General features: G+C 26.3%; 1 protein-coding gene across 1 annotated transcript; it reads right to left on the minus strand.

The window, feature by feature from the left end:
* Positions 1-768: 768 nt before the first annotated feature.
* On the minus strand, positions 769-9,712 carry LOC145965341 (proto-oncogene tyrosine-protein kinase ROS-like). The gene is made up of 10 exons (XM_083088800.1): positions 8,761-9,712; positions 7,170-7,314; positions 6,515-6,608; positions 6,049-6,375; positions 5,556-5,861; positions 3,875-5,334; positions 2,522-2,629; positions 2,121-2,338; positions 1,391-1,861; positions 769-1,154 (listed from the first exon to the last, which is right to left on the minus strand). Exons 1-10 carry the CDS (start codon positions 8,905-8,907, stop codon positions 807-809), a joined length of 3,624 nt encoding a protein of 1,207 aa, XP_082944926.1. The 5' UTR covers positions 8,908-9,712; the 3' UTR covers positions 769-806.
* Positions 9,713-12,473: the final 2,761 nt, after the last annotated feature.

Genomic DNA, 12,473 nt, shown 5'->3' on the forward strand with positions numbered 1-12,473 from the left:
GCAATATGCTGACACGTTGCAATCAATTTGTTGTTATTAGTACATGAATTCATGTGAGTTCAACGTAACAGACATAATGCTGTCTCACCTTGTCTCTAGTTTGTTAAAATTAGTTGCTTCAACAATTATTGGCAACATGACAACAACCTCATTGCATTTGGCTATCTGGGTAGTGGAGATAGAACAATAAATGTAGTTAATTTTTACAACTGCATACCTTTGTAATCATCCAAATAATTTGAATATATAGTAAGTCATCAAATAAAAAGATAAAATATATGTATATACTTATCTCGAGTGATGTAAAAAATTCATACATGATAACTGTTATAAATTAAAAAATAATTATATTATTATATTTATATATTCACAACTAATTATAGAGGATATTATTCGCGTTTCCCTTTGCATTCATAAATTTTACAATCAGTTTGTAATTATCGGTCATATATAATGTCGAAAATTAATTATATTACCATGTTGAAAAAAAATATTGTTTATACATATATATATAATCGCAATTATTAGATTTCGCTCCGATTACTCAAAAACACAAATTAGATATATCATTATATTTTTTGACTTTGTACAATCATGAAAACGGATGTGATATTTTTTAATAATAATCAAAATTTTATGGAAGGTAAGACTAAAAAATTTCTTTTATTTTCATTGATACATGTAATATTAAGATTAAACCTAAAAATAACAGAATCAATTTAGAAATATTTTAGAAATATTTTTTCTACATTAAGATTTATTGAATCGTTTGGAAAATAAGATAAACATTAATTTAATTATATCGGCTAAATAATATCGACTGGACTCAGTAAGGCATCTTCCATGTTCTTTTTTAATGCTATAATATTTTTCAGACAAAGTTTAAAATTTGGTCTGGCATCCGCTGTATTCCAGCAATGCAGCATCAACTGGTACAACGTTGACGGACAGTTAAGAGTTATTGGCAACCTGCCTCCAGCACGTACATAATTTATCACTTCTTCATTAGTCTTGGCAATATAAGGTTGGTCACCCAACGATGTAATTTCCCACATTAATACCCCAAATGACCAAACATCGCTTTGAGAAGTAAATATTCCGATCATCAAAGATTCGGGTGCCATCCAGCGAATAGGAAACGAACCTTCTCCTTTCTAAAACATGATTTAAACAAAAATTTAATTTTCTGAATACGAGTTGTTCATTTTTAGAATATGTGCAAAATGAAAAACGTTCATTTATCTCTTGCTATATATAACTAAAAACTATTTATATTCTATATTACTTAAAAAAACAACGATACTATTATGATAAGAAAATGAAAAGTATTTCCAAAAGAATTTATTTTTTAATAATTAATTTTTTTAATGTGATTAATAATTGTATTTACCACGCGATAATAATCATCCTTGTAGATATCTCTAGCTAGTCCAAAATCTCCAATTTTAATTACACGATTCTCGCGATTTCTCGAAGATACTAAACAATTGCGACACGCTAGATCTCTATGTACGAAACGCAACTCTTCCAAGTAGCAACAACCTCGCGCAATATCTTCGCACATAGCGAGCAAATCCTGCAAACGCAGAGCAGGCGAATCTGATGCTTGCAAATTTCGACAATCTCTCAAATATTTTAACAGATCAGTTTCCATCAATTCCAACACTAATAATGGAGAATCCCCATTTAAACAAACAGCCAACAATCTTAATATATGTTTGTGTCGAAAATGATTCATAAGCTTGGCTTCCTTTAAAAATTTCTTTTTCTCATGGGAAGAAGCATCATTTCGAAGCATTTTTATTGCAACGGATATCTCTGTGCCCGATCTTTCTAAGTTCTTCACATTTCCTTGAAATACCTGCGAAATATTTTACAAATTTACATGCGTACATCATTAGAAAATGTATAGTTTAATGTCAAGTAATATTATACTTTATATTAAATAATTCAACGAAAAATGTATAATAAAGTACACGTTTGTTGTCTCATCTAAATTTTATATTACTTATAATCTATTATAAAAATTCATGTAATTTATATCTTTATTAGAAAATACATATCTGTTTTGTTGATCCAGAAATTAATTTGAAACATTGCTTGAGAAAATTAATTTTTACCTTTCCGAATGCGCCGCTACCAAGAAGTTTCGTAAATGTAATTTGTTTACGTGCGACTTGAGTTATCGCACATTCATCCGGGTTATAATGTAACATAGGACTGTAAATCATATTGAATTGAGTGTTTCGGCAAGGTACTTCATGTAGAATCGCCAATTCTACAGCGTTCATTGTTGAAGACAAAAGTTGTTCATTATTACCTCTGCGTCGATGATACACTGTTATAAAATTTCGACTTAATTATGTAATAATATGTATTATAAAATTTACTGTTTTTTAGTAAATTTATTCGTTTAGTTTTATATAAGTAAATTACTATTTTTAGTAAATTTTTAGATATTATATCAGATATATATGTATAATCTACAATTCAAGTCGATACCTAAATCAAATATACTTACAACGATAAAAGTAGTAGACGCAAATTATAGTAACTATAACGATAAAACTTAACATCAATGGTAGATAATATTTTGTCTCTGTTATTCCAGGAGTGTTCGAAATATCATCTATATTACGCAAAAATATAATTTTAATATTTTCGTGTGTGCGTTTTATTTAAAAACTTATTTCTACTAATAACGTTATTATAAATCAATTAATAATAAATTAATAATAAATTAATGAATTAATTTTTTAAATTTTGTAAGTCTATTCATATATAAAATAATAAGCATATAATATTATAACATCCATACACCACAGAATATTACAACTACTTTGCAACAATGTTGCAATATTACAAATTGCAATGCAACATTATGGAAACATTGTAGAAATATAAATTAGCAAAATATGATTTTGATATTAGTAATATGATGTTTATATTTTGAAAACATTGTAAAACTATAACACTCTTTAATTTATCTATAAAAATAATGTAATAATATATTTTATATTTGTATATATGCGATGAATTTTACTTTTTTGCAGAAGTCAAATGAATTAATGACACAGAAAAAATAGCAGTCGAGTAAGTATAATTCTAAGCTAAAGGTAAGCATTGCTATTTTTTTATTAAAATGTAGATAACATTTTATAACAATGTTACAATATATTTTATGATATATTTTCACTTCATGTACGAATACGGTATTAATCTTCAAAGATAATATATCTTTCTGTTATATTAAGAATAGATACTATTATATCTATCATTACATTTTTCTATGCATTTTTATGTACTTTTCACATGCAAATATATATAATTATAACGGATTTTTAAATTTTTAAATAAAAATATAATTAGTAATGTATAATTAATTCTCTATAACTAATATACATATGTGTATAAAGTACCCATTATAAGAGTATATAGAACATTTAAAATAAAAAAAGTGATTCGTAAGTAAGAGTTTAAAGTAATTTTGTATGAAAATATAACATTTTATGTTATATGATTATGTTTAAATATAATTTTGCAATACATTATCTTATTATTAGACATGATTATCATAGATATTGCAAACTTCTATTTATATCGAGCTTTTTAATTTAATTATATTTCCAAGATATTCATCCATCAAAAACAAAAATATGATTGCAATAACATTGTATTCTTTCCAATATATTACACTGTAATATTACTACAATATTTCATTGCAGAAAGTGGACATCTTAACTTTATCACAATCTTATAACAATAACAGCAGAGTTTTACAATCGATTTGCAATATTGCAATGTTTCAATGAATTTATTCTTCAATATATCCATGCATTCTTATTGTGCTGTATGGGTATTTTCGATTGCTTACCAAGTGTTGAAAAAATAAATCTTTCATCAGCCGGCCATGTAAAATTTTCCTCATATTCGAGGTATCTCAATATCAAGCGAAACTTGTATAAAGTTCCCGATTTTAAATTTCCGATATGGTATATTATTTCTTTGTTATAATTCATTTTAATATAATTCATTGTTAGCCACTTTTCTGCTGCTATATCTTTGTACTCTAGTGTAGAAAAGACCGTCAGATTAATGTTTGAGATCCATGAAATGTCCATGCTATTTATGTTGACCCCGCTCAAAGTAATATTGTTTGGTTCTGAGTATATGTGAACGATCTTGCTTAAACTTTCGTTGTAGAAATCGCTGAAATTAATTGGATACACACGCACGTATGTCAAGTAATCTTGTATTGGTAGGGACAAGTAAATCTTTGTGAAAAATCTACCGTCTGCCATACGTTTCGGCACATTGATAAATTGTTTGCTCTTTTGTTGCGTGCCGTTCACTAATGTAACTGACTTCCAATGCACTTCGTAGGTCACGGCCACGCAGTTCAATTTCTTGGGTGGCATCCAATGAACTACTGCTATAGTAGGCGTCAAAGCTAGAACACTTATGTTTTCTGGTGCATTAAGCTTGCCCGAATTAGTTTTTATTGGTATCACATTCGAATCGAATGGATTTATTGATAATTGATCAAAGTAAAAATTACTTAAAGTAAACTTCAACTTGTACTCTGTAAATGGTGTTAAGTTCTGAATCTCGTAATATCGCTCGCACGTCACATATCGCAGCACATTGAATTTTTCAGACTTGTTGAGGTTGTTGTCTAAACAATGGCTTACAGAGACAGTATATATAGTAGTTGGTAAATTATATTTTTTGCATCCACTCTTTACAACCGGCTCCGGAAGATTCATAACGATGCTGTTTGCCGTTGCATTCACATTCTCAAAATTATAAACTTTTTCGTCAGGTGTCAGACATCTTATTGGAGGATATGGTTGTGAAGATTTATCAAAAGCGTAAAATTGATAAAAATGAATTTTATCTAAGCTTATTATCTTTTCAACATATTCGGTTGCATTTACGCTCTTGAGACTTGCATATTTCTTTTTCAAAACGTAGATATAGAATATAGCAGATTGAGTATATGGATGCTTTTTATATACTATAATATAAATGTTTGTTTTGTCAATCGTCATAGAATTGAAGTAGATCTCATCACTCATGTGTTTGTTGTATAAAATCTTATTACACATAGAAACGTTAATGTTTGTTACAATTACGTAATTTATATTTAACCAGTAAATTAACGGTTCCTCATTATTCATGTTATCAATTTTCATATCATGAAAAGAATCTGTATAATTAAATAGGCAAAAGGATGCATTTATCTGAACAATTTGCTCATTTCTTCCATCGAGATCATATTGCATTATATTATATTCTGTATCCATCCAATTGTATGATACGTGATATAAAATTCTAAAAAATATGTAATTATTTTACTCATTATAAAACATTATTTTAACAAAAACAGAAACTTGTATGTAGTAAAATTTCGAAATTCTTATAATTATATAATAACATTATTTTTTTTACTTATGATCTTAATTATAAAACCACGTAAAATTATAGAAAAATTACAAATTTGCATAAATCTTTAATGGAAAATTATTTTTTCAGGTGAACGGTAATAAACGTACCCCATAAACGGTGATACATTTAAACCATGGTTATTAGCATATTTTGATTTGCAAATCTTATCAAATTTAATTATGCCATTTTCCCACATTGTTAAGTCGAACTTTACAATATGAGAGTAACCTGACTTTCTATAGATGAAATATAGATTTCTTGCTACCCAGTCAATGCAGAGATTATATAGATAATTATCAAAGCTAGCTATTTTTGTGATATTATTTTTATTAATCTTCAATGTCATCAGGTCTTTTTCGTCAGTCCCATAAATTCTATTGTCTTGTATCGAATAAGCGACATTTATTTCTAATCTGAAAAATGAAGCCAACTATAATTGTATAGTAAAAAATTATAGTTGAGATTTCTCATTTTATAGTTATTACTGCTATAATGTTGATAATAATAAACTTGTCCATAATAATAATAACTTTAATTTTATACTTAGTGTTAAAAATAATTTATGATAATTATAACTATTTTTTTTATCAGTATACGTACTCTGACGTTACGAAATTAGTAATGTTTAAATCCACGTCCAATATGCGGATACCTTCTTTCGTTCTGAATAATAATTTAGGTATTGGATTTTCATGTGTAGTCGACACATTGATTAAATCCGTGTAAGAACCAGCAACAATTTTAGTATGCGCACGTACTCGAAAATAATATGTCGTGTTAGATGTTAGATTGTGCACCGTGTGCTCCAATTTTGTAGTTGTGATATTTTTATCGTCGTAGGTTTGAATCTCTTTTAAGTCCTCGATGAAAAAACATTGCACTGTGTATCCTTGTATTATTTCATCGGTAAATTCAGGTTGGTTCCATCTGTAAAAAAATAAAATTTTAGCCATTTTATATTTAACAAAATTATAACAGAATTAACATTTTGATATATTTATGTCGTTGAATTTAAGAAAAAGAGAGAAAAATGAAAGGATACAAACTGAGAATTTAGATTCCTTACCTCAATGTCACAAAAATGTCATTTACTTTTTCTGTGAATTGACTGTCGAATTGTACAAATGCTCTGAGTGATGTTGGCTTGTTCAAACTGCTTTCTAGAGATTTTAAGATCGTACATATTAACATAATTACATATAAGATTAAGTGGATTATCTCAGTAAATCAGAAAGAACAATTTAATGTGAAAATAAAGGAAAGAGAAAAAATAAATGTAAACTATAAAATATGGAAATTAGCACAGTATTGACCTTTAAGAAAATAATATAAGAATTTTTTTGCGTCATTTAAGATTTAGAAAAGTAATCGTTAATTCATGGCAAAAACGAATAAATAACTTTTAATAAAATGACAAGTACTTCTCGAATAATTCCTATAGCTTAAGAAATCAGAAGTATAATATTTGCGACTGCTTTAAAACAGAGTAGCAAATTAATAAAATTGACTTTACCTTAAATTATGACAATTTTTATGAACAATGTTATGTTTATATTTTGATTTTCTATTTCTTTTTTGGACGGAATTAGAATTTATATTCTTCTCACTACTGGAAGATATTTTTAGATTTGATTTCCACTCTCTCTTGAATTTAAATTATATTTACACTTTTTCGTCATAGATTTTGTTATTAATGTTTTATGCATTTTTTTGCAACTTACCGTTAGGTTCTGGGATCATAAAAATATTTGCAAGTGGAACCTCGTCGATTTCTCGCTCATTTCTCACAGTCATACTATCAGAATGACTCCGGTCAGATTTGAAATTTAGTATATGATGGTCACTTTTCTCGGACATTGAAATATCCTTCATAAAGTATAACATACGAAAAGAATTAAGTGAATATCGTTGAAGCGGTTGTTTCTGGTGCGTTTAATGTTAAATTATATAAATTATAAAATTAAACGAAAAATTGCCATTCGTTTTTTGTTTGCTTAATAATACCAGTTTGATATATGCCATTCCTAAATGATATAAATTGAATGTGATTTAGTTTTATTCATATCGTAAAATCTATTTTTTATTTATTTTTTTTAAGACATCTTATATATCAAACATAACTCATGTCAAATAGAAAATCAATCAATAGGTTAACGAGGGTCAATGAGGATTCATAACAGCTTTTAGCAAGTAGTATAAGCGAAAGTGTAGCTCTTTGCAATTATTAAAACAATTTTGTTTAACGATTTGATTCTTTCTCATAATAGGTTAGTTAACTCTTCTCAATTTTACCGTAACTCATATTTCTTTTCAAAAATTTGCCGATATTACTAAAGTTTTATTAATGTTTGTACTTCAAGAATAAAAAGGTTAAAAATATTGTTTATTTACAGTTATTAAATATTAGTCATAGAATTATATAAATTCTTTTATTTATAACCTTGTCAAGTTTTTTCTCGAATGTCGTTATATTTTTAACACAAACAAATCCTGGAAATGATAGTATAAACCGATAGTATAAACCGATAATTCTTCGATAAAAATATGTGGACATAATTGTATATAAATGGATACATGTACAATGAAAATTAATATAAATTCTAGCAATAGTTATTGAATATATTTGTCGATCGAAATATTAGCGTTAATAGATGCAACTTTAAGAATGTTTGATGAATGATTTTTTTATTAGACAGATTTTCTATCTCGATATTTAGTAGCTCTGTGCCGTTATATAATTATCCTTAACACAAAGAAATGATGCTAATTTTCTAAATTAATTTCATAAAATAAAATCTACATTAGTAAATCTTACTATATATCAATAAATATTATTATAAATATTTAGAAAAGTAAAGAAATTTTAAAAATTGAAGAAAAATAATATAAAAATCTGTTGAAGTGCCATCGTATGTATATATTAATGTAGCAGATAGTAGACAGAAAACTTCATTAATTTTAAAAATTGTTATTTTTAGAAATAATAATTATATATATATATATATATATATATATATTGAGAGAGAGAGAGAGGGAGTGAGAAAGAGACAAAATAATACAGTCAAATTTTAAGATACCGTTTTTATTAAATTTAATATACTATCTAACATCCATTTGTAAACAAAATTTCGAAACTTTATCCATCTTTTTTTTACAATATCGTACATACTTTTTTCTTTCATATTGAATTGATGTATTTTATCTTATCTTATTTCAGGTAGAATATATAATTTATTATCATTCATTTTTAGTTACACTACTAACCGCAATAACATTCAATTGTTTCTTAATCAAGCGAAAAATATCTCTTACCTGCGTGAAATTTGAATTCGGACACATGGAAACATTTTCTTTCTGGAAGTTGTTTGAATTGGAATAATCCTTCGGCGTGATAGTTGCCTTTGTCAGTACTAAACCTTTCAATAAAGTACATAAAATTGTTCCAAACATAATTTGCATTTTTCGTAAACGTTTGCACTCAATCGGTTTCCGTTGAATCCTCAATTAGTTGTTTTTCTCACTCTACCAATTCTGATGTGTTAATCGAATTGATATTAATTCATATATATACGTATATTTTCGATAAATTCCTTAAAACTCAGTTTTACCGAATCGCAAGTTATTATCTTCTAATATTATGTTTTTTTAGATTTCTCTTTATGGTCACGATCACAGTATATATTTTAAGATTAAATTAGAGAATTCTTAGTAGTAAATAATTTCTATTTTTTTAGGAGAACAAATGACAATGCAAAATGATACATATTCATTGGATTGTATCGCGAATACAGGAATATAATTATTATCAGCTTTCCTTTTTCATTAATATTATAATAGAAAAACGTCGATAAAAGGATAACCGCAGTCAAATTACAAACGATCAAAGAAGTTATAGAATTATAGATCTTGTAACATTTTCAGCCATATTCAAGCACACGCAGCGTGTAATCGAATTCATTTAAATATTTATTATATCTTTGGTTTTATTAAATATGTAATTATGACAATTCGTTCGTACGATTGTGTTACTACGCATGCTTTTCAAAATCCACTATTTGTACACAATCTTTTGTGATATTCATATGATGCAGTTTGAATCAAACGATAAGTAACGCGGTAGTGTGTTTGGCTAGCCATCACAATACTAACTGACTTCGAATGATCAATCTGATCATGTGTTGCCATGACGTCTTATTAGCTGCATTCCGTTTGTAATTTATTTTTCTCCACGGAGATACTCGCGTTATTTCAAAAAGAATTAAAATCTTTAAAAATTGTTTGACAAAAAAGTTATATATGTATAAAACAAAAATAGTTCTATGTATAAATAAAAATAATTATATGTATATATAATTGTTTAATGAATTTTATTAAACTTTTTATATTAATTTATTTCTGAGTATCTTCTCTTTGGCATAAAAGGCACGTTTACTATATAAAAAGATATTCTGATTATAAGAAAAGTAATAATGGATTTAAAAAAGTGATTTATACGTTTTCGGTGACATTCATATAATGCAGTTTGAATCAATACGTAGCGTTTTTAGTATAAATCTAGTAGTTCTAGTATAAATAAATACAAATTTCCAATAGCACATAAATAACTAAAATAAATAAAATAATTGTACGAGTTATTATTATCGTTATTTGCATTAAATAACCTTATAATATAATAACGTATATAATATAACTTTACTTAATATTAACTTAACATAATATACTTAATATAATATATAATATAATATAATATAAAAAACTTATAATATTAATTACTTTATTATTTTAATTATACTATTGTAATTTTATATACGACAATTTTTATATGCACCAGTGTGTATTAGTGCATCCAATCAAATTCTCTCTTTCTCCCGCTATAAATCAATTACTTTTTCCAAAAAAGTGATAAACACTTTAATTACGTGAAATATAATTGAAAATAATTTTGTAATGCTCCGGTCTCCTTTTGTGACTTATTCAGTCCATTCATATATTAAATGATATACATTTTTATTTTCAAAAATATTTTTATATTATTAAAGAAACATTCTGCTAAGAATAATTAAGAATAATTCTGTGTTAAGAATAACTAAGAATAATTAAACAAGTATTTATATAATGGTCTCTTTTTTAAATTCATGCATAATAATAGACGTATTTTCAAATATTTTGTAAATTTATAAAAATTTATTCCCTCCACAGCAATGATATATGTATGTACAAAGATTTATATGTACAGTTTGAAATGAAGGAAAAAGCTCCAAAACATAATATAAAAAAAGAAAAGAAAATTACAATTGTGTGTTAACATTTTTGAATTTACAAAATAGTTAATATTACATTAAAAAGTGTGCAGATCTTATATAATATATACATAAATACAAAAGTACACATGTTGAATATCTAATAAGTATCGTAAGAAAACAAACATTCAAGTATTAATACATGCATATCCATCTACAATTTTCTCTTCATTAACTAACAATAAGTTATTTATATCAGTTAGATAATACATATAACAATAATATTTATTGGATTCAATATATCATCTCTTCTACGTCACTTCTTAGAACTATAATACTTTCGAGACAAAATTTGAAGTTTGATTTAATTCGATTTAATTTCCGACAAGACAGTATTAATATCAAATGGATAGTTAACCTTTAATTATCAATTGTCAATAGATGACGAAACGTTTTATGACACATGGCTGTCGTCAATAAATAACTTTAAGATATGCTATGATGCCCGAGGTAGCACACATTCGTTTTATATACGTTTCTTAAACGTATCCAATATTTTTTAATCGTAAAACATTAATAAGAAACGTTTCTATAAAAACGTTTTTAAAACCATAGTTAAGGAAACATATTTTTCACGTTTCTAATATAGACAAAATAAAAACTAATTTTTATTAATTTCAAATTATATATACATATATACATACATATACATATACATACATACATATAAATATATATATATATATATATATATATATATATATATATATATATATATATACAGTGTCCCATTTTAAAAGTTCCACCCTCATAACTTTTTTAATTTTGATTGTAGAAAAAATGTTTCAGATAAAAGTTATATGGCTTGAAGGGGACCATCAGATGGTGACAATGATTTGACCTTGGAGAGTCATTTGAAGGTTACGTGAAGGTCATCGTCAATTTCTTAAATGGAACTCTCTATTTTTTATTACATATTCTTATAGCTTATCTCGAAGGCTTTCCAAAACACTATAATAAAATATTTTTCCCTCAAGTACTTTTTGAGTTATAAGGCTTGAAATCATTTATTAATTTTACATAAACCGTAAAATATCTTGTAAAATATTCATTTTTCGATTATCTTACTTTAATACTTTTATGTACAAAATAATGAGAGGAATCAATTGGTGTAAAGGAAAAACATAGTTGTTTTTAAGAAAAAATATGTAATTTGCAATTAACAATTCCATATTTTTTCTTACAAACAACTGTATATTTTCTTTACACCAATTGATTACTCTCATTATTTTGTACATAAAAGTATTAAGGTAAGATAATCGAAAAATGAATATTTTACAAGATATTTTACGGTTTATGTAAAATTAATAAATGATTTCAAGCCTTATAACTCAAAAAGTACTTGAGGAAAAAATATTTTATTATAGTGTTTTAGAAAGCCCTCGAGATAAGCTACAAGAATATGCAATAAAAAATAAAGAGTTCCACTAAGAAATTGACGGTGACCTTCACGTGACCTTCAAATGACTCTCCAAGGTCAAATCATTGCCACCATCTGATGGCCCCCTTCAAGTCATATAACTTTTGTCTGAAACATTTTTTTCTACAATCAAAATTAAAAAAGTTATGAGGGTGGAACTTTTAAAATGGGACACCATGTATATACAGGGTGAGTCTGATAAAACGTCCACCGTGTTTTTCTCGAAAACGGTAAGAGATAGGTAGAAGACATCCTTTATGAAAATTGTAGGATAAGTAGGAGCACATACTTTGATGACCTTGAAT

Source organism: Camponotus vicinus, unplaced genomic scaffold (assembly GCF_025532165.1).
Source record: "Camponotus vicinus isolate PSW18456_S1 unplaced genomic scaffold, iyCamVici1.0 SCAF_14, whole genome shotgun sequence".
Lineage (NCBI taxonomy): Eukaryota > Metazoa > Arthropoda > Insecta > Hymenoptera > Formicidae > Camponotus > Camponotus vicinus.